Source organism: Pelecanus crispus, chromosome 13 (genome assembly GCF_030463565.1).
Source record: "Pelecanus crispus isolate bPelCri1 chromosome 13, bPelCri1.pri, whole genome shotgun sequence".
Lineage (NCBI taxonomy): Eukaryota > Metazoa > Chordata > Aves > Pelecaniformes > Pelecanidae > Pelecanus > Pelecanus crispus.
Genome location: NC_134655.1, coordinates 13,673,552 through 13,701,292, shown reverse-complemented (window position 1 = coordinate 13,701,292; position 27,741 = coordinate 13,673,552). Strand labels below are relative to the sequence as shown.

At 42.4% G+C, this 27,741-nt stretch overlaps 2 protein-coding genes across 7 annotated transcripts in view; one reads left to right on the top strand and one right to left on the bottom strand.

Moving 5' to 3' along the window:
* The window catches only part of DLG3 (discs large MAGUK scaffold protein 3), a 77,741-nt gene extending 74,368 nt beyond the window's left edge, over nucleotides 1-3,373 (top strand). For all 6 annotated transcript variants that reach the window (XM_075720789.1, XM_075720793.1, XM_075720792.1 and 3 more), the window contains 3 exons: nucleotides 317-426; nucleotides 1,415-1,506; nucleotides 3,267-3,373. In XM_075720789.1, coding sequence (XP_075576904.1) covers nucleotides 317-426; nucleotides 1,415-1,506; nucleotides 3,267-3,373 — 309 coding nt within the window. The remainder of the gene's footprint in view (nucleotides 1-316; nucleotides 427-1,414; nucleotides 1,507-3,266) is intronic.
* Nucleotides 3,374-13,392: 10,019 nt separating this feature from the next.
* Nucleotides 13,393-27,741, bottom strand: part of TEX11 (testis expressed 11) — a 35,006-nt gene continuing 20,657 nt past the window's right edge. Inside the window, 12 exon segments of the mRNA XM_075720795.1 lie at nucleotides 13,393-13,476; nucleotides 14,035-14,199; nucleotides 17,456-17,576; nucleotides 18,569-18,677; nucleotides 19,696-19,845; nucleotides 21,356-21,428; nucleotides 22,315-22,428; nucleotides 22,988-23,058; nucleotides 24,674-24,760; nucleotides 26,007-26,047; nucleotides 26,772-26,825; nucleotides 27,468-27,553. Of these exon segments, the coding sequence (XP_075576910.1) occupies nucleotides 13,393-13,476; nucleotides 14,035-14,199; nucleotides 17,456-17,576; nucleotides 18,569-18,677; nucleotides 19,696-19,845; nucleotides 21,356-21,428; nucleotides 22,315-22,428; nucleotides 22,988-23,058; nucleotides 24,674-24,760; nucleotides 26,007-26,047; nucleotides 26,772-26,825; nucleotides 27,468-27,553 (1,155 nt within the window).

Genomic DNA, 27,741 nt, shown 5'->3' with positions numbered 1-27,741 from the left:
TGCTTGGGAGCTCGCAGGGCAAAGGTGCCCGGCTGCCCTTCTTGAAGCAGCGGCATTTCCTCCACAGGAATACAGGAATGTACTGAGGGCTTGTAAATTGTTTCACGTGTTCAGAGAAAGATTCAGTCCATTTGCAGTGCTGCTGTCCTGCCCTAAGCAGGTGGGAATGTAAGGCCGATGGGCGTTGGCTTGTGTCTTGGGACTGGTGTTTCACCTCTGTGGCTCCTCTCTTTTGTAAGCATATCCGTATGAGCAAGCTCTTTCTGCAGGGAGTAGACTGTGTGGGTAGGTCTGATCCCAATCATCTCCTTTTCAGGGGAAACACTGCATCCTGGATGTGTCTGGCAATGCTATCAAGAGGTTGCAACAAGCACAACTTTATCCCATTGCCATTTTCATCAAACCAAAATCCATTGAAGCTCTCATGTAAGTGCAGCGCCATGTTCTGTACCTCTCCAGGGCGAGCAGCTCTGGCATGTCGGGGGTTTGTATGTCTGCTGCCTGTGCTTTTTAGAAAGCAGCAGAGGTTGCTGCTGGTGCTGAACTTGTCCCTTGTTAAGAGGAGCTGGGCCCATTGCTGTTTCTGTGGTGTTCCTCCACATCTAATGCCATGGTGCACCTAGGCTCCATGGATTGCTCCAGCTTAAAGCCCTTCATTCACCCCAAAGAGGATTATCCATGGGAAATCCAAAAATGCTCCCAAATGTGCCTGATGTAACCTGCTCACCTGGGCCCTGAGTCCAGCCAGGAGAACTGCTGACAGCCCATAGTGGTGGATCACAGCTGGATGGTGGCTGAGCCAGGACAGCCCTGGGGAGCAGAGAGGAGATGTTTCCTGTGTGCCTAAGGGGGACCTTCTGCTTGTCCTGCTGCTCCTGGCCCTGGGGAGCACAGGCTGGAAAGGGTGCAAGAGCTGAGCTTGCAACTCTTCTGAGCAGCAGCAGAGATGTGAGGAGATTCAGTAGCTAGAGATGGACTCTGAGATCAGAAGAGACTTTGCTGGCACCAAGGGGACTGGGAAAACTTCTCAGGCCAGAAGGGGTTGAACTGCTTATTTGGATGTTCTATGAAGATGAGGGCACCTAGGCAAGGAGGGTGGTGACAGGCTGTGGAAAAACAGGGAGACTTCTGCAGTAGTCTCGCAAATTCAGAGTATTGTCTGGATTTGAGTCCACTTCTGTGCAATGGTGAAGAGGGGGTGTGGTGGCAATGGGAAGAACTGTTGGAAGTTGAGATGAGGTGCCAAGGCAGTAAAGAGATTGTGGGGAAGGGTCCTGCCTTTGAGAGCTACATCCTGCACAGCTTCCATTCCTGGTGTGCAGAGGCTTCCCAGGCACCCCAGCTTTGTGGGCTATTTTTGCTTCTGTTCATTGCGAAGAAAAAGAGCTAAGGTTCTGTTTTTTGTACATGGCAGGGAGATGAACCGGAGACAGACATACGAACAGGCCAACAAGGTCTTTGATAAAGCCATGAAACTCGAGCAAGAGTTTGGAGAGTATTTTACAGGTGAGTGTCCTGAGCAATATCTTATTTATTTTACTTTTCTGGCTGGCAGCTGTGACCTCTCTACCAGCACTGTCTTGCTGCAGGGTCATGGGAAAATGTCCAGCTTCATCAAAGCAAAAAAGACATGGCACTTTGCCAGCAGGACTCTGCAAAGAGACTGCTCCAAGATCAGTGGATAAGAGTAAACCAGCTCTAGAGAAGGAGACAAGTTGCCAGGCAGGATTTTCCGAGCCTGTGAAAGCTTATCGCCAACTTTAATAATAATAAAAAAAGAAAGAAAAACCCAGGCAGGGGAAGCACAGCATAGATTCAGGGTGCTACAAGGCTACAGGAAATAAAACTCCCTGCACGGGGGAAAGGAGAGTGTTTTTAAAAAGAAAAAAAGAGTCATTTTAAAGAGGAAAAATAAAAAATTAGTGACCTAAATGGTGGAGACTGTCCTGAGTTATTACAAAACATCTCCCAAAAAAAGCCTGGAAGTTTGGCTGGCTTCCTAAGTAGTCTTTGCTGAAGAGCCGGTCAGGGGCTGCCTGGCACTTTCTGCCTGCAGAGATGAGCTGCTCATGACACAGGCATCCTTGTGCATTAAGGAACTAATGTTTGTAACATGATTAATTTTGGAAACTCATGGGCAGGCGAAGAGGCAGAGAAACTGGTCTTCCATCTTTCCTCCCATGCAATAACTGTTTCTTTGTTGAGTTGAGGAGTGTATTGCCCACCTAAGCTACCAGGAAAAATCCCAAGCAGAACATTTTCCAAAAATGGATCTCATCTGAGCAAATGTATGGGTACAAACAGGGTAAAAGCTTTCCCCAGACCTCCTGTCCTCGGCAGCAGGTCCAGAGCTGCTGGCTGCTCTTCCAGGAGGAGTGCAAAGGAAGCGCACGCCACAGTTTTGCCAGACCCTTGCCATGCCATTGTGCGCTTGGATGGTGAGTTTGAAGTTGACCTGAGGAAGGAACGCTCTTGGCTGAAACCCATTGTTGAAAGAAGTGGGTAATGGGCAAAGAGATGGTCACTGTAGCAAGTTCTGTGCCAGGAACTTGTAGTGAGGGAACAGAGATGCTGGAGGATGGTCCTGGCTGGGCTACAGAGGCAGGCTGAATTACCAGAAAGCTTTGACCCTCCATGTGCATCTTCCTCCTCTGATGTAGGAAGCACAGTGAAGTGCTTCGTGTTGTGTCTGTACTAAGCAGCCAGACTGTCGCTGGTCTTTGGGTGACAGTTACCGCTGGGAGCGACAGCCATAAGCTGGCCTTTTCCAGCCTGACAGTGCTGCAGAGGAAGCAACAAACATGAGGAGCCTGCAGCAGCTGACCAGAGGGGATGGACAAATCCAGCACCTTGGGGTACGCGCTCAGCGCACACCGGCTAATCCGCGCGAGGCCCTCCCGTTCACCACAGCAGAGTAGCTGCAGTGCTGGAGCCAGCTGCCCGTGGCCTCGGCGCGGTGGCATGACATGATTTGCAAAGCTGATTAGCAGCCCATTGTGGAGAACCCAGCTAGCACCTCACACACGTGAGGAGCTCTGCCAGTGCTGGATCAGCTCTTGCTAATCCCCTTGGACAGGCTGGGTTAACCCTCGGTGTCATCGTGCACCAGTTACAGCTCCTTTGACATGGGTTATCTCGTTCATTAGTTGTTGGCCGTGCCACGCCAGCCCCTTTGGTGCAGAGTGAAGGCCTTTCCCGTAGGTCGCGGTGGGGAAGGTGCAGCGCTGCCTCATGCTCAAGGTCTTGCTTGTTCTCTCCTCTTCCAGCCATCGTACAAGGAGACTCTCTGGAAGAGATTTACAGCAAAATCAAGCAAATCATTGAGGACCAGTCTGGGCACTACATCTGGGTGCCGTCCCCAGAGAAACTCTGAAGATGTCCCCCACCTGCTTCCCTGTGAGCAGAAAATCTCTGAAGTCCCACCCCACCCAAGCCCTCTGCCCCAAGGGGGGGGAATATGAAAACTGTTCCTGCCCCCTTTTTTAGATCGTCGCAAAATTGAGTTTTCTAGTCCTGTTTCTTTTGTTGGGATGAACTCATCTCATTCATCATGTGACTGTTCCCACCGTTCCTGCATGGACCTTCCCACTGCTCCATTAGAGACAGATGAGAACCCATTCAAGGTCGTTTTTTATTATTATTATTATTATTAACTAAACCAAGAAACAAGATGGGAGGAGGCGGCTAAGGACTAACGTAAGAAACAAGTGAAGCAACGGACTCTGAGCACATGAGCTAGTATCAGAGCTCCAGGGGCATTTCTCCAAGTGTGACTGTCTAGCAGCTCTGAACAGTGCGACAGAAAGGCAGCAGAAAGCATTTTATTTATCTGTATATGTAATTTATATATAATATATAGAGAGGTATTATATATATATTATATATATATATGTATGTGGACCAGGAAACCTGAGGGACCTCTCTTAAAAGGTATTGTATTATTGCAAGGATCTTTCAGTTTCTCTGTCCCAACCGCTGGGCGTAGGAAGTCCACTTGGGCAGAAAGAGCTCAAAACGGTACAAGGTGCTTCGGAAGCGTCTCCTGTTGGTGCCAGCCTCCTGCCAGCCACCCCAGGTCTATGAGGCAGAGCAGAGACTGGTATGCTGCCTGTGCAGAAGGGACCAGAGGTCCAGAGTAACACAGCAAGGAGCAGTAGCTGATCTGAGTGAGGCTGGGAGACGGAGACTGAGCAGGAGGCTGCAGAGCAAGAGAATGGATGATACTACATATTAAATTGCACATTGTTTTACACACCACCTTATGTGTTTGCATGAGAGGTTTCCTTTTGGTTCTATTTTTTTTTTAAGCTGATTTTAAACCAAAACCATATTGTGTTGCTGTGTTGGCTTTTTTTTATTAGTCCATTTTTCTCTTGTTAATAATGAACTGAATGGGTATAAAATCCAGTTTTTTAACTTATTTTTTAATCTGGCTCTATTGTAAATAGAATCTAGATCTGCGGTGTTTAGTTAGGAAATACTCTACCAGCCACATGGAACAAATGTACGCACTGTCCTGTGTTGCTGTGGAAAACCTGGGATGTTGGACTGGCCCTGTACCTGTGGGCACAGGTTGAAATGACCCATTCTAGCTTGCGGCAGCACACTGGCATTCCCTTCTGCATTAGCCACTGGCAGGAAGAGCCCTCAGCTGTGCCTTGGATGAATGCTCACACTTTTCCGAATCAGTAACAGAATTAAAAAAACATCCTCCCTCTCTTCCCTGCTCCATGCCAAATTCCCAGCTCTGCTGCATGCAGGTGGTGGTGGTAGCCTTCCCAGAGGCCATCCTTCCATCCTTCCTTGCCTTGCTGCTCTGGGAGCTGGGGCTTGGCAGGTGAACGTGCAGCCACCTCGCCTGGTTCTGTCTCTGACATCTCTGCATAAATCCTCTTTCTGAAATTGGGCTCGGCTCCCTGTCTCAAGGTCACCTTAGAAAACCGAATTGGGTGCCATGGGGTCTGTGTGGCAGGAGGATGCAGAGATGCACCCATCTGCTGTGCACTGGGATTTTTCAACTGAGGTGACTGTTGGTGCTGAGACAGTTGGCCCTAAGCTGAGAAATGTCTGTCTTTGAGGACACTTTGGCTTCCACACTTGAATGGGGCTCCATCATGGGAACAGAGCCTTGTGTGAAGCAGGGGGAGGAGACTCGCACAGCCTTTGAGAAGGAGCTATGTTGCTGGGTACTCACAGTACAGGTAGAAGCGCTCCCACCTTACAAAAAAAGAACCTGGCGAATGCTGTTTCTCACAGTGCTACGCACCAGAACAAAGGAGGTCACCATACAAGCACGAGCAGGTAAGTTTTGGCCCATTCTCCCTCCCCCTATTTTATAGGGATAAGTGAATGTATGGGGTGCCGGTTCCCTTTCCTGAAGGTAATGATTATCAGTGTGTCTGCGCATGGCACGCACAGGCCATGGTTTTCAGTGTGAATGAGAACTGCTGTAAGTAAGACTGTCCATGTACTGTCTGGTGAGAAGCTGTCTTTACTCATCCTGCATCACAAGGAGCCCTGCAGGGACCAAGCAGCTTCCTGGGACAGAAAGCAGTGCCGCAGAAGAGATGCGGCCGCTAGCGTGGTGGAGGGCAGGAAGGATTCTGCTGTCAGTGGGACTGACCCTAAAGGAGCAAACTTTGGCAATGGATTCCTGTTTGGCATCTAGCCCCCTGCCCTGCTGGTCCTGCTCCAGATGCTATAAACAACAGTCCCTGGAGAAGTGGAGTAAGTGAAACAAAAGTCCTTAAGGTGCTGGTCATGCTGTTCCTGTCTTTTTGTTTTGTTCCCCCCCCCCCCCCTTTTTCTTGCTGCCCCCCTCCCAATAGCCTGTCTCCCTCTCATCAGGTCATATGGAGAAAAAAGATGATGTACTCCATGGCATAGCTGACAGTATTGAATCGATCATGACAACACTAGTTGGTTACCAGTGTTTCTTCCAAGGAGACATATATTTTTAATAAACAGAGAGTTGCAAAGAACTCTGTCTTTGAGACCTTCTTGCAGAGTCCTTCATTGTGTGCCAGACCTGGTTTTGGTGCTGATCTTAGCAACTATTGATATGGTCTCTCTACAGCAAACAAGTGTTGACAGTGGTTTTAAAAAAAAAAAAATAAATTGCCTTTTTTTTTTTAATATAAGGTGGTCACTGAGAACTCATCTAAAAGAAGAGGTAAATTAAAAAAACAAAACAAAAAAACAAACAGAAAGTGGGTTGGTTTACAGCCATAACCAAGCCACTGAAAAGCTCTTTTGGGCTGTTGTAACACAGGTTTACTCTGGTCTGATGATTGACACCATAAATGTATTTTGGGTCATGGCTTGAATTGTGGGGAGTTTGCTTTACAAATGCAGATCAAATAATAGGGTTTATATGCTGCTACATAATTGTCCCTGTATTAGATATAAAGACAGCAAAGTAAAGACATAGTCCAGCTCATCTAGAGCATCTTTTTACAGTTTAACATGCTGTGTAGGCATCAGAGAAAACAAGAAAGGAGTTGTAAAGACAACTAGTATCTTTTTCTAGTACCTTTAAGTGCAGAGAATAGGAGTGTTCACTGGAAAACAAATGTGGTTAATGGGGTATCGTTATACATTCCTGTCTGAATCTGCTTTGTCATTTACCTAACTGAAAGGTGAAAGGGTTTTGTTTTTTAAATCTTGAATGTTGTGGGTTTTTTTCCTTTCAAACTGAACACAAGAGAAGTAAAGTGAGATTTCAGGGGAACGGGGTGTTGTACTGAGCATGGGCATAGAGATTGCAGACAGTTCAGAGTTTAGGACGCTCACTGGACAAATAAAACAGTTTAGAAACGCCTTTAACTGATCAGATCAACAGTCTTCTGGTGGTGGTTGTCCATAAAATACTGGAAGATTAAACAGTTATTAAGCAGATCTGATGCTGGCATTACCACTCCCAAAAAATCAAACTGTTTCCTTACATAGTGACAGATTTGGAATGATGAAGTTGTTGATGTAAAGCATCACAGGAACGTTGCCTGTTAACGCTGCCATGGTAGCTGCCAGGCTTCTCTGTCCAGTCCTCAGAGTTACTGCCAGTAACTCTTGAGCTGCAGTATGTGGATCTGCAGACACTCCTCCCTCGACAATCCATGATGTATCTGAGCTGATGGGTCATCTTGATCTGCTCTGACAGTGAACCATTAAGGTTTCAGTAGGGAGAGGAACACGGAGTTATGTTCTCAAATAAATCATGCCACTCTTGTAAGGTGGAGACAACCACTGGAAGAGTAACTCACATGCTGAGAGAATGACAGTGGCATGAAGGGACAGAAGAACTTGCTGGTTTTAATGAGCTTTTTAATGAGCTGTTTTTCTGGCTGAGGGTAAATTGCTCTGCCTACCAGGACCTTAGCAAAGTCCTTCTAGACCATACCATAGCAGAGCATTGTCCTGTTAATGGTCCTGTCTCATTGTGAAATGTAAGGGGGGATGGGGGGGGGGTCTTTTCTCTCCCAAGATGTCCTGCGACAGCTGCCTGCAACAGGTATGAAACTAATCTGCCTTAAGACACTTCTAGAAAATGAGACCATAAGCTGCTTGTGCTATAGAGAAATATGTCTATGCTTCTGTCTGCAGCTCTGGTTAGTTAACTGTCTTGGCCCTTGTTAAGCAGAGGAGCACAGGATCTGAGAGGCTATTGGAAGAGGGGGTTTAAAGGAATGTAATAATAATAGTTTTCTCAAAACATTTTATCCTTGTTGGTGCCTGAGATGCATGCACCTGGACAGCTGTCTTAGGTATGTCTTTTCTTGCTAATGATGCTTGGCAGCATAACCTTCAAGGACTGCTAGTCTCTGCTTTCCTCAAGCTATCACAGCAGGATTCATGGCACTAAAGCATCTGCTGTGAAGCAGGTAAAGTTATTGTGTTAAAGGTGTCTCTTCCTGTGAAGAATCCTTAGGTACCCCTGACCTTTAGTGTTTAAATGTCCTTTGCCTCCAAAATGAGGGTCATGTTGTTTGACTTTAGTTTTTTTAACCCTAAGGCAAAACATTAAGATGTTTGGGTCAGACAGTGCAGCATTTGTTAATGGTGCAAGCCCACAGGAGCAGTGGGACTAGCAGCAACACCTTGTTGGGGCCACACTTGGCTCACCACAGGGGCGACAGTGGTATTTCCTCTCTTAGTTCCAGTGCACTACGTGACAAAATCTTCTGCCCAATCCTCTAATGAGCTTCAACCCTCTTCCAATTACCTTGATTTCTGATTACAGTGATCACTTCAATGCCAAGTGCTAGTGGCCAGACCAGCCCCTCCTACTGCCTCTCCAGAATGCTCAATGCAGCCACAACATTAACAGCAGCAAAGCTCTTCACAAACTGTATGGTGGGAGGTAACCCGAGGTGCACCCCAAGTGGAAAGCTGCCAGAGAGCCAGTGTTCCTACTGCAGGTGCAGCTGGGTGAGAGGTGGCAGAAGGGGCTCCAGGGCTCAGCAGCTATGGCTCTACCAGCTCTGCCCTGCCCCAATCCCAGATTCTTCTCAGCGAGGACTTTTTTTCTCCTAGGCAGGTTCCCTGCAGCCATATTCCTAGTGGCTTGGTGGTAAAAATACCCTCTCTCTGGACCCATTCTCCAAGTCACATTGTGTTTCCCTTGTGCCTCTAGGCTGTTGCTGCTCCCCAAACAGGTAAGAAATTATCAGATAAGGAAAAAAGACAGGGCATAAAAGACAGGCTGGGGAAACGGGTGAAATTTGTGAACTACTGCCCTAGAGGATACATTTGTGTTCTCAGAAGCAAGGAGGAACTCTGCAGTTACAGAGCAAGTGTCCAGCACACCCTGTAGCTTCCACAATGATGTGTAAATCAGAAACTACTGCTGTAATACCACCCTCTGGAGCAATCTGTTAAGATTGCAGGATGAGCACCCAGACACTCTAAGCTGAAACAATGCTACAACAGAACAGTGATCAATAAAAAGAGAAGACTGGGGGAGTAAGGAGCGGCACCCATTACCCCCCCACCCCCCACCCCGGTCAACTGTTGCTGGCTTAAAAAGATTAATATCCCACAGTCATCCTAGCTGGGCTACTGAACTATAAAGCAACATTCAGCCTAGTAAAATAAACACTGGACCAGCCTGCATCTACACTAGCAAACTCAGTGCACAAACACCTGCAAAGTAGAGTGATTGCACGCAAACTAGCTCTTGGGAATGGTGACTGAAAATCCAGCTGATTAAGGTCTGATTCAACTAGAAGAGGAATTCTTGCCCTACTTAAAACCTATGGTAAATACTAAGCCTCGAATAAAATGTACAATGCAAAAATGTGCAGAGAAGAAGTGAGAAGTACTGTCAGCAGAGTCTGTAACTGATCTGATCTGGGCTTCTTAGCAAAGTCTGTAGCACAAAAGAAATCAAACTGAGCATCTCCAAGGCAAAAATTCAAACAATTCTGGCTGTAGGCAAAACCACATTTAATACTTGCTGCCTTCTATGGCTGTATGTAATTACCTGCTGTACTTACTGGGCAAACATGACCTCCTCATCTGGTACAGTGTGACACCTTTACCTGTTTATGTATTTGTGCAAGTCAGAACTGAGAATAATAATTAAAGCTGGCCTGGCAGGCACCAAGGAGATACTACAGGCAGCAATGGATACCTTTGACTCTATGGCATTGTTTACAGTCCCTGCATTAATGTGATGCAGCATACATCTCCAAAACTGTGCCTCCAAAAGAATTTTCTGTGGCATGAGGCCTGCTTTCTATGGGTTCAAAGGTGTTTCTTAGTTAAACAGACAGCACATTGTGCATTAAAGATCTGAAAGCAGTGGCTCACATACATCCAAATGAGACCTGGTGTACTGAGCGTGCCAGGTGGAGAATTTACTCTAAACAGATCCACCTTTGTGTGTCTCACAGGAGCCACCTGCACCAGGCCGCCTGGGTGATTTGTATGGGTACCATAAACGAAATGCCACTGAAGTTCAGTGGAAGCCACAGCCTGAAGAATAAAGGCCCTGTGGTAGACCTCAGGAATAAGAACATGTACATAACCTCCAGTTGAACATAATTACTTTTTTGCTTTCATCTTTGCATCCTGCTTGACTATTTCCACAAAGGTACCTTCCTGTTCCTACCAATACATAGTTATAGCTAGCTGAGCCTGAAGAGCAACAAGACACTTTGCAACAAACGCTCTAGCAGGGGCACAGCTCAGGCAGCACCAGTCTCAGCTGTAGTGTCCAGTATCTTGCTATCACAGGCACCAGATCCCATAAACTTCCCAATACTTCCCTGGTTGCCACCTTCGATATAATTCACTCCTTTAGACAGTCTCATTCTCACACTTTATCCAGAAGCTGCTATTAACCTGTGCAGTACTGCAAACCATCTAGTACAGTATGTTCCTACCTGCTGTTGCTGTAAATGCCACGCTGACTTACGTGGCTGCATGGACCTGCCTTCAGGAAATGACCCTGTATCCAGCTGCACAACAGACATGAGGATGTGCCAGCTACGCTAAGGGCTGATTTCTAGCTTCAGGCATAGGATGCAAAGTGGTGCCTGGTGCACACAAAAAGCAGAAATCACTAGTATTTGGTTTACTCAGACTATGAAAAGAAGATAGACATGGCTCATTGATAGACACTGCAATGCAGCTGACTTTTAATTACTTCTTGGCCCTGACCACTGCACTAAGCACACCACTAAGCTCTTCTTCCAGAGCTTGTCAGGCTTTCAGAATGGACAACTAATGCAATTTCTTCTTTTCTATAGCCACCATCCTGCTGTTAGTGACCCTGTCCTCTGTCTGAAGAGCTTTAATAATCTGGTTCTAAGTAAAATATATTTTTAAATTTTAAAACCAAAATTAAGTAAGTCTTAATCTCAAACCAGATGATCTTACAGCTGTCCATCAGCCCTGCCTTCTGTAAATGCTTGTGAAGAGTAAGTAAGTAGCAAAGCACTTTGAGCTCTCTAGTAAGCGAACCAGAGGACATGAAATGACTGTAGCAGTGTTCCTCAAGGTGCTTGAATATTCTCTTAAAGAAACAGCAGAAGAATCCACTTATAGGATGTATGCTCAGTTATAGATCATGCAAATGTGTATGTGGTCTATCACACAAAAGACACAATATACAATCTTTACTTTGACCTGCCTTGTACCTGGTTACTATAGTGCAGCAGCCCTAATTGAAAAGCAATCAGTATACATCTACCAACTATGATACCTACCTCATCTTCTAAGCAGACAACTGACAGCCTGAATCTGTGCTTTTTGCTCAAGCACCCTATCAGCTTTTTTTTTTTTTTTAAAAAAAGAAACACTCCTATGCTGAGTATACCTAGGCTATGCTAGACCCCACAGTACTGATCCCCAAACACTTCAAAGGGCTTTATTGGAGTCCACTGTTGCTCCCTCCCAGCCCAGTCACCTTTATTTCCTTCCAGAGAAGGGCTGGACACATTGGAAGATGCATGGCCTTGTACTCATATGCAGGTAGAATGCAACCACAGTTCATCCCCCGGAATTAGGATACCAAGAGGTGTCATGGAGCATATCTCTGCTACAGTACAGAAGACAACACTTGGGCCATGTTTTCTTCTGACCTCTGCACCTGCTGGTGAAACAGCAGCAGTTGTATAGAACTAATTATGTTTCTTAACCCCACTCCACCTCTCCACACTCCTCACTATCCCCCCTGAATTTCAGGTGGGAGGTATGTCTTCAATCCAGCTGCAGTGAGATCCATCCATTTACCAGCCTGTGTTTTTATGTGGATTTGGGGGGATTTCATGCTGAACTGTGGCTGGTGTGTTACAGTTAGTAGCTGTCACAGGAGAAGAGTCAGAGATTACTCAGACAGATCTGATCTAGTAGTTAGTTTATTGAGTTCTAATCAGTAAATTTAGGTATGTAAAATATTTAATAAGTATAGATGGATTGGCAGCCAACACTCTACTATTTACTACACTTAAAGTTGGTATGGGATACAAAGATTATCGCTTAAGCTTACTATACATATCTTAAATGTTACATGCATGCAAAAAATGTCACTTACCAAACCATCAATGCCTGGTGTCAGGTAAGGGATCTCTCAGCCTCGAGGGGTAACCCTGAGAGGTGTCCCTGCTCAAGGGGAGATCACCGCCATGCAGCCAGCTGCTATGGAGGGAGAGCTCAACAGATGCTGATGGCTGCAGATATTTATAGTGTAAAGTGGTTGATTCGCAGTCAGATTTCCTGCTGTGTTAATGCAGTTTCAGCCACTTATCAGCCCAGTCTCCAGCCTAAACAGTTTTTTGGGGTTTGGTGCCGAGTTCTCACCGACAGCCTCACACAATAGGATTAACTTTGATTAGGCCTACTTGCTGAGCATCTGCCTGGACCAAAGTTCAGTCAGTTCAAACAGGAGGAGTGCATCCGTCACAGTAGTCTATAAGCAGCAGTACCTAGTCAAAGCTTTAGCTTTTTCTGTGAGCTAAATAGTACCCTGCTCTTTTTTATTCTAACTAAATTGTGAAACTGGCAAACAGCTCTGAATTCTTGTACATACTGAAATGGACTGAAAATGAAACAATCTGATAAATATTTATATAGCAAGGCAGCTATGACATCCAGAGGAGATGCCTGGTCTTGGAATACTTGTATTGTTCTCATTGCCACTTACTACTAAAATCAGGTATTTAAACCAACCTGTTACACAACAGCAGACACATCTCATGAAAAACTTCAGTATTTATTTCTAACTGATATATAGCTCCAAAGAATGAAGATTATTCTCTAGAGGAAAACAATTACATTTATTCAATAAACACTTCCTAAAAAGTACATAACTTAATTGCCAACAAGGAGGAGATCCTGGTTTCTTTTCCGCTGCTCCCATGGCCCCATGCCTTTGCAGAGCTAACGGCCTCTTTCATTCAGCAGAACATTTCCAAGAGAGACTGCTGTCCTCCTTTTTTGCAGTTGTGGCTGACGTTATTCTTCTTCATTTGGAAGAAACCCTTTTGCTCTGTCCAATTTGTCCAGAACCTCACTATAAAGACCAATCATCTGGAGAATATAAGCACCACAGTTGTCAATAAGGATGGATAAAGTTGTATCATTCAACTAGATAATACACCAAAGTGACAGGGAACAGAAGCAAGGGAATAGGTGGGAGACTACCACTGGCTTCTAAACCTAAAATTTCATATTGATGTAAAGGTTTCGGTACAGATTTAATTAAATACAGTGGTTTAAGAAAAAAATAGTTGTATCAGTGCAACCTAACAAAGGTGGTTTTATTTATACTGACATAAAGTCTAGTTTATAGCTGAGTCTTACATCATTGAATAAACCTATTCACAGAATCACAGAATGGCTGAGGTTGGGAGTGATCTCAATTCTTATTGTCTTAACTGATGTACCAGCTCATGCATACGAGAATGAATGATGACTGCATACACCAGCCAGGCTGCACTGTGTTGCAATCAAGGTAGGAGCACCAGCCCAAAACTGTAAAGAGAAGCTTACTTGTGACAGAGCAAGAAAAAGTGTTGCTGCTTTCTACAGAGGTACTAGCCCTGAAATTTTTCCCTCCCAGGAAGTGGCTAAGCTACACCTGAAAAGACGAGCTTTAATGATATTATTCACATCAGCTTAAAGCCTGTTTATAAGACATTAGATTATACTAGAAACCAAGCTTGAAAGTATTCATAGAACAGCTGTTTACTTAAGTAAACTGGTACAGCACCTTGACTTTAGTGAAAGCAGGCAAGGTAAAAGGGTTGTCCCATGGCCACAAATAGTCAGAAGTTTATTTTCAGTTAGCCATTTACATGATCCTTCCAGTAAAAGGACACTACGTTACTCTTTCTATTGTCTAATAAAACTTTTCTGGCCTCACTTTGAAAAAAATCTTTTAGCATGAAGCTCCCCCAAAATATTTAGGTACCATGCTTCTCCTGAAACTCTTTAAAGATCATCTGTAGTGGTTTCTTCACCCAGATCTGTATCTCAAATTCAGGCCAGACACCCAATCCAACATCCTCAAATCCATCTGCTTACACTTACATGGCCTTCATAGCTTTTCTTCAGAGATCCTAAGTGACTGAGGAAACGCATTCCTAATCCACACCACTGCTCAGCTTCCTTGTATTTACCAACAGTATACTGAAATATTCCTGTATTCCAGGCTCTTGTCATCAACCAAAGGATCTCCATCTCCGGGTAAGCATCCTGGAGTAGCAAATAAGCAGCAGCAGCTCATGAGAAAATAGACTCTTCACTTTAAACCTGACAAGTCAAGAGTGCATTAGAGTTTAGTTTTAGAGTGGGAAAACACTTGGGGTTTGGGTTTTTTTTTTCCTCCTAGGCAAAGGGCAATTCCTTCTGAGCCATCCTGTACTTCACAGTTCATCTACACTACTGTCAAACAGCTTGTTTCCAACATCACAGAATCATAGAATGCTTTGGGTTGGAAGGGACCTTTAGGGATCATCTAGCCCAACCCCCCTGCAGTGAGCAGGGACATCTTTAACTAGATCAGGTTGCTCAGAGCCCCATCCAACCTGACCTTCAATGTTTCCAGGGATGGGGCCTCCACTACCTCTCTGGGCAACCTGTTCCAGTGCTTCACCACCCTCATTGTAAAAAATTTCTTCCTTATATCTAGTCTAAATCTATTCTTCTTTAGTTTAAAACCATTACTCCTTGTCCTGTCACAACAGGCCTTGCTAAAAAGATTGCCCCCATCTTTCCTACAGGCCCCCTTTAAGTACTGAAAGGCCGCAATGAGGTCTCCCCGCAGCCTTCTCTTCTCGAGGCTGAACAACCCCAACTCTCTCAGGCTGTCCTCGTAGGAGAGCGGCTCCCATATAATTTTTGTGGCCCTCCTCTGGACGTGCTCCAACAGGTCGATGTCCTTCTTGTGCGGACAGCTCCAGAGCTGGACGCAGTACTCCAGGTGAGGTCTCACCAGAGCAGAGTAGAGGGGCAGAATCGCCTCCCTCGACCTGCTGGCCACGCTTCTTTTGATGCAGCCCAGGATTCGGTTGGCTTTCTGGGCTGCAAGCGCACATTGTTGGCTCATGTCCAGCTCTTCATCCAGCAGTACCCCCAAGTCCTTCTCCGCAGGGCTGCTCTCAATCTCTTCATCTCCCAGCCTGTATTGATATCAGAGGTTGCCCTGTCCCAGGTGCAGGACCTTGCACTTGGCCTTGTTGAACCTCATGAGGTTCACACAGGCCCACCTCTCCAGCTTGCCCAGGTCCCTTTGGATGACATCTCGTCCTTCTGGCGTGTCAACCACACCACTCAGTTTGTCGTATGCAAACTTGCTGAGGGTGCACTCCATCCCACTGTCTACGTCATTGATGAAGATGTTAAACAGCACAGGTCCCAGTACGGACCCCTGAGGGACTCCACATGTCACTGGTCTCCATGTGGACATTGAGCCATTGACCACGACCCTCTGGATGCAACCACCCAGCCAATTCCTTACCCACCAACCAGTCCATCCATATCTCCCCAATTTAGAGGGAAGGATGTTGTGGGGGACTGTGTCGAAGGCTTTACAGAAGTCCAAATAGATGACATCCATTGCTTTTCCCTTGTCCACTGATGCAGTCACTCCTCACAGAAAGCCACTAGGTTGGTCAGGCAGGACTTGCCCTTGGTGAATCTGTGCTGGCTGTCTCTAATCACCCCTCTGTCTTCCATGTGCTTGAGCATAGCTTCTAGGAGGATCTGCTCCATGATCTTCCCAGGCACCGAGGTGAGGCTGACCAGTCGGCAGTTCCCAGGGTCCTCCTTTCTTCCCTTTTTAAAAATGGGCACAACATTCCCCTTCTTCCAGTCACCAGGGACTTCACCTGACTGCCATGACTTTTCAAATATTATGGAGAGTGGCTTGGCAACTACATCAGCATGACATGGGTAAGTCATGTTGCAACTACCTATTGGTAGGTCAGAAAATGCAATTCAGTAGGACTGGGAATGATGCTAGAATGGAAGTATGCTTTCCAACAGCTTATCTGCAGACAGGCTGGACTTGCTGCTGCAGTACTTTCCAGTTTATCCAAACAGTACTGAATAGCAGGACATAGTTGTTCACTACAGATCAGAAGCAGCAGTTCTTACATCTTCAGAATTTCTCTATGCACTGTGGCAATGGCTTGCCAGAATGAAAGCTGCCCTTCTAACTGCAGAACAAAAGCCAGAGTACCCAACAGTACTTTGAACCTGCTGGGGAATTGATTCAGTTGGGGAAGGGAAGGACAAGCAATTATTTATTTGCCATGCAAATCCTTAAGGGGAGGCTGGAAGGACTTTTCCCTCTTTGATAGATACTTCTCATCCTAAGTAAGAGGGCCCAGAGTGAATTTCTGAACTGCAGCATCCATTTCTGAATAGGAGGTATAAATCATGAGTGGTGTACCAGCTTTCTAACTGATGATGTACTGATGTGCTGCCGCAGTGTCATTCTCTTAGCATGGTACCATTAGTACCTGCTGCCATGAGCAAGACTGCAAAAGAAGACCTTCTAGTACTGTGAAATTTCGCTGTTCTAAGTATCAGTCCACATAAACAGTCCATTCATATCCTTCAACAAGAACATTATCAAAGTTATAGGTGAGAACTTTGGTGAAAGGCAGGACACAAATGTGGACATATTCTGTTTTGGGCAAGTCAGGAACAGCATATCTTTATGCCACTTTTATAAAAGAAGAGACATTCAAACCTGACTAAAGAAACAGCCATGCAATGGAATGAAGTTATGAAACACAGTATTGGTTTCATTAGTCCTGAACAGAAATACTCCTTAACTGATTTTTATCTATGAAATTCTAAGTAGAAATGTCTGACTTCCTCAGTACACCTGCCTTCACTGTACAGCGTTACGCTTCAGGCCTGAAACGAGCAGCAGAAATGCTTACTGAAAGAAAGATTTTACTCTCCATACACCTGTCCTCACAGAAACAAGGCATGTGGTGCCACAAGTACTGACAGCACAGGAATCTAGTTCTAGGTCATTTGGAAAAAATAGCAACGTAGTAAGCTCCCAAATACATTTAACAAAACAGAGCTGAGAAAAAAAACAAGACTGGTATCCAAATTTTAGGTGGCTTTAAACTGATCTGGAAAAGTAATCTGCATTTAAAAAAACATATTCAGTGTAAGAATGTAGAAAGCAAGAGGAGGAAAGATGCATGTTCTACCTCAAGATGTTTCTAAAATAGGCACTGAAAATTTGGCCTTAAATGTCTCTAAAAAAGCCCTTACAAAATCCAGGGAAATTCATAACTCAGTCATAAATATCCAAGAGGCTTTTCTTTTGAGGTGATTTCAGTGTATCTTTTACTGAAGAAGTCTTAGCTGCTCCACATATAACACTATATAATGTTCCATCTACTAATTATTCTCAGTCTGATGAGAATTTTTTTTAATGTGCTCAGGATCATCTCCCAGTCTCTTGTTTTCCTGTTCAACTTACTGTGCTGCTGACTATGCTCAGAGCATCTTCAAAGTAGTCCCACACCTCCTGCAGTACACAGGCATCCAAGTCTGTTAATCCAGTCGGCAAAGAAAGATTAATCAAACTATGTAAGCATTTGCTGAGAATTGAAACAGAGCAAAAGAGGAAACATTAAATACCATGTGCACAAACAGCTACTTTTTATTATCAGCAGCACACTAACTTACGTCTCTATGATTGTCAGACAGACACGTCTACCTTGGTGCTTACTACTCTCACATTCTTATAGCAGAAACATACATTTTTCTAGTATCAGATCTCATTCATACAAACTATGCAAAAAGAGAGATGAGAACAGCAAGTACTTAATTATTTTCATTGCTGGGCTCTAAAGTAACACAGAAGGAAAGATATAATAATTTCTAGGGTGCTACACATGACAGCTGGGAAAAAGTACCTTTTCTAACTTCACCAACAAGAGCTAAGTAGTCAGCATCCTCAGAAAATCAGTAACAAATACCTGGTATCTGAAAACAGGTCTGTCTTAGTGTGAAATGGAAAAGTCTATATTAACAGTTGCCTTTGCCCAGTGCTTACTGTAAGGAACTCGGAATGAGGAAAAATATTCTTTATGGGATACAAGTGAGACAGAAGGACAAATACCAGGTTGTTTTTCAGATTTCATAAGGTACAGCTGTTACAGAGCCACCTACCCAGCAAAATAAATCACATATGTACTATGTCATCGTATCACTAACTTACAGCCCTTAATTTCTCTTTGCTTCATTGTCTTTGAAATACCTAGTTCACTACTGCAGGGTAACATCTGAAATGAACACCTTCCTCACAAGAAACAGCCAGAGACCTCTTCTGGATGCAATTTTCATTTCCATTTTCCTTCCTCAATAGATTCATTTATTGGAAATATGACTGTTTCAGAAAATATGCCAAGTAAACAAATTGCAGTTAACACATCTATTACACAGTCATACTTAAGAGGTACATTGGTTGGCCAACAAGAAGTGGAACCTTACACATAAGCTAAAATCCACTTTTTTCAAATTGCAGGCTTTATTCCCTGTCAGCATTTCCAGTCACAGGCTCATGGCAAAGTTATGCAGTAACACTAACCTAAATTTCACAGCATCAATGACAGTCTGCTTTCTGTGAAGGTTTAGTGCACTCTTGAGAGCTTTCTTACACAGTACAGGATACCGAGCTGGCGATTCCATTGCTAATGCTTAAAAGCAAAAGAAAATAGAGAAGAAGAAAGAAATAGCTGGACCCAGACTTTAATCTCATTGGCCACTAAAATAAACTACAGCATGTTGCCAGATCACTTGTGATAAACAACTGAAAAGAGATTTGCTTAATGAGTGGGCTGGTCACAAGCTAGTGCTTCTCTACTACTTCTTTACTGTGCACATCATCAATGATAACTACAAGGCAGAAGCACAGCAGATTTCATAATTCAGAAGTATTCTCACTACTGTTTCCTTCTGATGCAGTAACCCAAAAATATTGGGGGGGAGGGTGTCTAAAGTAAAGAGTATTTTTTTGTTTGTCTCTTTGAACATGAAAATTTGGATGGAAAAATTAGGCAGGAGCAGGATGTCAGTATGCTGTTTCCAAGCCCAGGTGTGTGTACTCCCTCAAGACAAGGGAGATAAGTAGGTGTTTATGCAATCCTACAGAATCCCCTCCACAGATTTGCCACAGTAGTTCTAAATTTTACTCATCTTCCTTGGATCCTACTCTAGATTCTCAAGGAGGCATGACTAAACTTTGTGATGAAAGTATGGTACAGTATAGAGAAGTGCTATTTACAAATTAATTACACTAACTTTAAGTTGAAACTGCGTATCTATCCAAAGTCCACATCCTAAAACTTGTGTATTAGGGCATGAATCAGCTAGGATCATTCTCTGGCCTTTGCCAGTTTGGAGCTTGTAAAAGTTTATCTGAATAATCTTTTCCAGACTCACAACCTATACAAATGTCTCAGGGTCTAGAAGTGGAAGGATGTCGCAAACTTCTGGTTCATCATCCACGTAATACGGTATTTCAAAATACAGATCTCCTAATGTTGCTGAGATCCTAAGCATCTTTGCTTCAGGAAAAAGTATATATGGTTAGACCCATTTTCTGCATGCTGCACAATACATGACAATCCTGGTCACCCCAAATGAACAAGAAAGAGCAACAAAAGCTGGTTTTCATGACTTGAAAAACTATGGAAGTACAAATGCAGTCCTTACATGCAATGATCTCCAGCGTCTTGACTTCTATTTGTGGTTGCTCCCATACTGACTCCATAAGGTTGTGGAGTGTTGGATCATTCAGCTTGGATCTTGCTTCAAATTCATAAAGCAGCAACAATGTGTCTGTTGGGTCTTTAGCAAAATCTCCTACAGAAGAGACAGAACTGCCTGGATGTAATGATTCATTTTCTTAAAGCCACATGGTGTACCATAAGGTATAAATTTTGCTTCCAACAGGTAGGAAAACCATTACGGTACTCAGATTTAACAGCAGAGCAAGTGGAACTCTGAAGCAGTCTTGGACAGAAACCTCAGATGTCCAAAGCACAATCCCACCAACCACCCAAGCACCATGCCTCGCCTCCCCGGCCCCCACCCCCAAAAAAAAAAAAAAATCTGGACTGTCTGCAATTGGCTAAATTCATGCAACCCTCCTAGGCAAGACAATAGCTACTAGGGAAGCCATTTTCATAGACGGGTAAAAGAGATAACAGGCGGCCACCAGCTCAGAAGGTCAGCCTATGAAAGAAGTTATCATCAGCTTCAAATTTTTCTATAGGACTTGTCCCCTTTCTGGTAGAAAAGCCTTCAGGAAATCCTTAAACACAGAAGAAGGGTGGGAGAACAGTAGAACTGCTAAGAAGGTATAAACCTGATACAAATGCCAAACAGTCCTTTACTGAACTATCACAAAGACCTTTGTTTTTACATCTAAAAGACATTCTCAGCTTCCGCCAGGGCAACAGACTTGTCCACACATTAGCCAAGTTCTAGTGAAGAAATGAAGGAAGCACCAGGCTACCGTTCCACAAACCTCTGCAGGAGAAACTCCAATATGTCCCTCTCCTAAGATAATCAACCCCTTGGGATTTTAAGGATGGAAAATTAAAAGGGAAGAAGTTTTCCTGAGTTATCTTGCCTTCAGTGCAAAAGGACAAACAGAATCCCAAATCCAGGCCATATAATGAACCTTTCATTCTGAAATTTTAAGGGGAAAAAACCCCAGCAAGTAAATTTCTTCACAAAAGTTAAATACTAATGCACCTTACAATGGAAACTCCAGTGTCCCAAACCTATAACTGAAAAGAAACCAGACCACAGGCCAGACAAGGAATGCCTAATGGAATTTTTCTACCAATATACAACCAAAAAAGTGAAACATGCATCCTCTAGGCTAACAGTCACTCAGCATCTCAGCTGTCAGCTGAAAGCACGCCAGTCTCCAGTAATATCCGACCTAAATTGATATGGAATAGTCACAGAACAGAGGATGGGTTTTGGCACTTCAAAGTATGGTAGCAGGACCTTCTGTATTCTGAAATGCCTTATATGAGAAGAGGCTAGTAAATTAAAACAGTGCAAGAGCAACTCCACTCTAGAGCAAAGAGCTTGGAGTTTCTTAACATTTAAGACAGAACAGTCAACCCAACTTCACTCTGAAAGATTGCTCCACACTTCACAGCACCTATACAATAAGAAGTCTGCAATGACATACAAAAAACAATAGCTGGCTTTGCCAATTCATTTATCATATTGCTATATATCTGCTTCAACACTCTTCAGCTGAGACAGCAATTCCATATACCCTGTATTTTTCATGAATACAGTGACTAAGTCTAAGAGTTCATGTGCTGAACAGACACACTTTGTAGCTTACCTGTTAATTTCAGAACTTTCCATATGTCCTTGCATGCCTGGAGATGTTGAAGGGCCTGAGTCAAAAGCTCCATCTGTTTTACAAAATTTAAGAAGTATTTTTGTCATAGTTTTAAAAATTAATGAAATATACATGTCACAACTAACAGGTTCTTTACACCAAACTATAAAATAAACTAAGAATCAGCCTAATCAGTACATCATCTACACCAGTTACTGGTTTTGGATTTTTTTTTTCTCTCTCTCTTTTTCAAAGACCTCCACATCTCAGACAAAGCCGCTTCACACTGAATGTTCCATTGGTCCAGAAAGAACCATATGGGTTCCTATGGGACATCATTTATTTTAGCTCCCAAGCATAAAATAGTGCTATTGAGACTGACAAGCCACTAAATCCCACAACACAAATTGCTGTGCATTGCTCTCCACAAAAGTTTCTAAATCACAGTACAGCAAACTTCCGTACTTCCTTCATAACCACTGTACATTTTCCTTAATCTTCTTACCACAGTAAGTACAACACCCCCAAAAAAGGATGTATGCATAAAAAAACCAAAAGTAATTGTGAGCTTTATCACAACCATACTGGTAACTACTTTCAGCAACAGCATAATCCTAAAGATGCAGTAATTATTTGCCTGACCAACCCATGTTTAGCAGCAGACTCCTTACATACTATATAAGGTAGACTGAAATTCCTCTAAGAGAAGGTACTGCCATGACTCTTTGCTGATATAAATCTGTTCAAATCTACTGAAGTCAACAGAACTAATTTACAGAAACCCAACGCTTACAATTGTCTGGAAAGCACTAGGTGCATTGATTCTAATTAACTATGAAAGGTTCCCATGCTTATATTCTCAATATCCTGTTCTGAGTGAAACAACTAAGACTTCAAAATCAAAAGAAAAAAATGCTACACTGATACATACAGAATCAGGTAACAGAGCAATGCCCTACCTGTTCAGAAGGTGTTACTTGTCTCCCCATTTCCAGATCAACTGCAGCTGCCATTAACAGGCATGTCTTCTGAGCAATTAGAACAGCTTTGTCAGAAGGACAAAACTGGGACAACTGACACCAAAAATAGGAAAAGGTAATGAGAATTCTGCCCATATAAAGCAATTTGCTTGTGAACAGATGATTGCTGTCTCCTCTATGACATTTTTAGTAATCAGCCATGAATAGTATATATTCATATTGCAATTTTACTTGTACAATTACACAAGAAGATTATTTAAATATAAAGTGTAAAGCAGCATTGGAGTCCCCTCTCTACAAACACATATAAAACTGACAGTGTTGGTAGGAGTTCTGTATGGAGATTAGGACTCGAGTACTTAACATGTTTGTATTAATGACAGAGTTTCCAAACATCAGAATCCATTTATTTTAGAAAGTTCTCATTGAAGCCTAAGTTTCTTTTGATATTTTTAAGCAACAGAATGTAAAGTATGACAATAAAGCTTACATTTTGTATTACAAGTCAATCTCCTTCTGACAAAAGTGCTCCATCTTCAGAGCATACAAGCATGTCTCCAAGGAGATACCTGATACATGGAGGTAACTTCTAACAGAACTAGACAGATGACAATATTCCTCAATCAGAGATACTATTAGCAAGAGTACACACCTTGAAAGACAGTAGGAAAAAATCCCTCATCTTTTCAGGGCAGCCCCTGAACCGTACAGCTAAGTTCCAAGCTAGCAAAGACATAAAAAATGGAGACTAGAATAAAAATCTTCAATGTTACAGGTATGCCCATCTAGTCTCTAGTAATAGGCAGTTCAGATTCTGCAATTCAGTTTCTTAATCAAAATATCATCAACAGCTCATTTAACAACAGCAAGAAATACCATTATTAGTGATTTGTTAAAATAGCTTACTCATGCTTTCAAATTTTGTCTTAATAATTTCAACATAACCAAGTATCCATTCTACCACATACCCTACCCACAACAGCATGAACGGGAAGAAGCATTTTCTTACGTTAGTAAACAAAACTAGTATCTGAATAAAAGTGTTGAACAATATTCCCAAGACAAATTAAAAAAAAGGAAAAAAAACCACATCATTTTGAAACATTCTCCATTTTAGCCAGCAGGGTCAAGTACATAGCAATTAAACACACAATTCTGATTAGTAAATGGATGAGCCATCTAAGGACAATCAAACTATTTACATATGAGATCTGGCCCAATTATATGTTTAGAGTCTACAGTGACTTTGCAGATTCTAACTTTCATGTTAATTTATTCCCTAGGACATGTTTTTGTAGTCTCTGAATTGTTTATTCTGTGAGGGAGAATACTGCCTTGGAAAGGTCATGGTGACCACAGAGTCCATTCACACTCGTGTTACTGTTTTTGACCTCTGCTGCTTCTCTCCCTCCTTTGCTACTCTGTATTGGAGTATGGCTACATTATGAGGATGTGTGCAAAAGCTCATCATGGCAGATGTCTTCTGTTACTGATTTCAACTATTTTCTCTCCCATATGCTCTGGCAGAAGCAAGAATCTGAAAAATTGCTTCAACCCGTTACCCTATGCTTAAATTTTTATTTATAGACAGCAAATGCACCGATTCCTTTACCAAAACAGTGTAACGAAGACACTAAATGAGGATCCAGAAACACGCTACGGATAGTGCTTAAGACAGCTCCATGGGAGATGCATTTCCCACTAGGAAACACTTTATCTATGATAATGTCTGCTCTTTGGATTTCATATACTGTAGTTCAAGGCAAACTGCAGGACTGCTGATTTAAGGGACTAATGAAGACAGTCTGGGTGGCAGAGGTAAGCTCATTCTGCACCAATCACACCAGTACACTCATCTGAACTTCCTAATTCTTATTTTGCCTACATGAGAATATGCATACTCAGGATCGGCAGTAAGGTTTTTTAGCAGCATATTTTTTTCAGACATTGAAGAAAACCATTATTCTTTCTATTTGCCTGATCTCAAATTTTACTTCTGTAACAGAGTCTTGGTAGTGAAGGGCTAACTACGAGAAAAATGGTGAACTCTGAAGAGTTGTATCATGGACACATACAACAATTCCTGCGGTGAAGGGAATAATGCTATCCCATCAGTCAAACAGACCTTGTGTGAGTATTTGTCTTGATAACTGACTTAAAACATGAGCCATACCAGATAGTTTCAGAAGACAGAAAATGCAGGAGAACTTTAAGACTAGTTAAGGCAGCAACTGCCAAAGGTGACAAGTTTTATAGATTTAAACGCTTCTTTCTTCCTTAAGGTCTGGCTAAGTGGATATGGAGGGGATTCAGTTTAGATTTTGAGAGTGCAACCTACCAACTTTTCTAAACCAGTGAGCTTCAAGGATCCTCATGTCCCCCGTAAATTTCTCTTCTGTGAAAGACTCCGCAAGTCTCTTGTGAGCTGCAGAAAATGTGTTGTTCAATACATAAGTTACACCTTCTGAGCAGAATAAAAGCACTTCCACGTCTAGTAACTACACTACAAAACAGGTTTCCAAAACTCCCATATAATTCCTGATGAAGAGTTACTCTCACAACTTAAATCTAATATGCTTGACCAGAGAAGCGTATAAAAAACATCAAAAGGTGCCTCAAAGAGCATTTTAGATAAGATACATAAGGCTGCCAAGAAGTACTTCCTCTTCAAAGTTCACTGACACCGAAGTCTAATGCAGAGGAGTTTTACTTAATTTCACAAAAAGTTGAGGGTTTTTAAATTTAGTAACAGGTTTGAGGCCTTTCTTCAAGGAACCTTAATTTAATTTAATTCTAGTCTTCATTCTCTTCTCTTAGTTCCAGTAAGAATGGCTAGTGTAGAAAAAGTTCTACAATCTCATTAATTTTCTTGTCCAAGATAGGAAGAGAGGGGTAAAAAAGATTTAGTGAAAGTATTTCTTCTGATGGAGCAAAGTCCTCTGTAAAACTCCTGTACCTTTTCCAATGCAAGCAAGACAATTCTTTTTCAAAGGACAGCACAACTTAAAAGTGGGAACCAATTTTGACAAGCCTCTCCTGTCTTTCAGCAATTTGCTATTACACCTTGCAGTTTTCTAAGCCTTCCAGGGGAAAAAAAATAGCATGAAGTTAATTTTAAAAATGCTCCCTTTTAAACAACTAGAACAGCAAAGACCACCATTGGCATTTAATTAATGCCAGTAGAAAGTTACACTGTTAATTCAGTTTACAAAACCAAATGTCTTCCTTTTGTGGTAGCCCCGCTACTAAAGATACTAACTTTGTTCCTGCCAATGCAGTCAGAGGAGGAGACTGCCATTTGAGGCCACCCAGGCTGTGGCTTGTACCCAAATATCTGTTGTTTGCATGCATGGCCTTATGAAGGATTAAAGGGAAACTGCCTAGAAGAAACTGCCCCTTTGTCTGAGAGAAGCTCCCAAGTACAGGCTTTACTAGAAACAGTTTTTCCAACACTAGCCTACAAGCTTTCCATAGCAAAAACCTGTAGCACTGAGATCCAACTTCACAACACTGCTGAACCTACAGTTTTAATTTTCACTGATTTCAGTGGGAAGTTGGGAACCTAGACTGAAATAAGGAGTCTAAACATTTGGTTGGTATGGACCTAATCATACAATAAAATTTTCACAGATGGAAGAACTACAGAAAATTTAAATAAAACAAAAGCATACCCAAGGTCAAGTAAGTCAGCATTGAGTTGATATCTTCATCTCTAGAATGGAGGAAAAAATAAGTTTTAGAAAATGTTTGATTAACTTTCTTAGAACATATTATTTATGTTGGAATACAACATCTCCATAATTAGGATATAATCATTCTTCCCCTGACAAACATCTCAGTCATTAGCAACTTCTAGCATTTGAAGATGCAGAAGAAGTTGAAGGCCTGAAGAAAGTTTTATTGATCTGCAGCAGTGAAGACTGTTGTAGAAGTGTAGTGGGAGATTTTCTCAGTTGTTGGGGCTGCAGGTTACACTTCAAACCCTGCTCACACTACGCTGTTTTCCTGACAGTCAAAATCCAGCAGTACAGTTCTCCTACTTCTAAGCCAACACACCATTTGCAAAATGGCTAGTCTTCATCAAGGGAGGTCCCACTCTGAAGTGCTCACTCAGAACTTCTGAAAGATATCACATCCTAGTGTCAAAGTTAAGAGGTTGCTTAGCTCACATTCTCCATCAAAAATACCTGACAGTCTTATGCATTAATAAAAGAGGAAGGCAAAGAGCAAATATTTAAAGGAAAGGTTATACAAGTAGAAAAGATGTTCCTATGTCAAGTCATTAGATCAAGTTGGGAAGTCATCTCGGTGGACTTTTTACTAGCATAAAAACTAATCTCTTGATTACTCTGCAAGAAAATAAACCCAGCAAGAAAATATTACACCACTTGTACAACATATCCACCATAAGAAAATGCTTTTGCAAATGGACTCACCTTTCCTCTTCACCTTCTGCCATGACCTTTGACAACATAAGACGAACCAAACATCTAAATATGAGAAAAACAAGCAATGAAGAAACAAGAAATCTTTTTCCAACGGTGTACTTTGCCCTAATTTTCCAGAAAGAATACCACTTTTCTTCCTTATGCTATCAGCCCCTGGAATTCATAGAAGAATTCAAAGTGTCAAACTGAGAATAAGATTATACTATTTCCCACCCTATTACCTGATTTTGTATATCACTTTGTTAAATCATGTAATAGTAAGTAAATAAATGTACTTTAACAAAGGCTTTACACAAATCTTGAAATAAATATATCTGTCTTACAATATTTGTTTTTATAAACATGACAGAATATTTCAGTAAGAAGACACCACTTCATCAGAGGACACAAACGAACTGGTATTTTCACTGAATATATTGTTGCAATCTCATTAGAGTCACTGTCGGTCATCTGTTCAAATCACAATGTAATCATAAAATTCAGAGCAACTAATACTATTTGCTTGGGAGAGACTTGGAACATCTGTAGATATTAAAGTTCAGGCTTGAAGTACATCTGCAGCACCAAAAAGACTGCTAACTAATCTTTTATCTACTGTTTTCCACCTTCCTCAATATAATAAATTATTTTTGAAAAAGAAACCAGAAAAATTTCTCATTCCTTGTAAATATATTGAATTCTCACTTTAAAGCTGCAAATAATTGTCGGCAGTCTTGTAAATGTTCAGACAAATACTCCAAAGCTTTGATAGCCACAACCTGTTGTTCATTCTGAAAAGAAATTAAAACATGTTTTGTATAAACTGCACTACCTCAGTTATCACAAAAAAAGTCCCATAACAACAAAGAAACAGCATATTCCAAAAATCTGCGCAGTCTACTAGCAGGAAAAAGAACAAAGGACTCTGCACAGAAGAGCCTCAGTGTCAAGAGAAAACCATAAGGAGAGATCATACGAT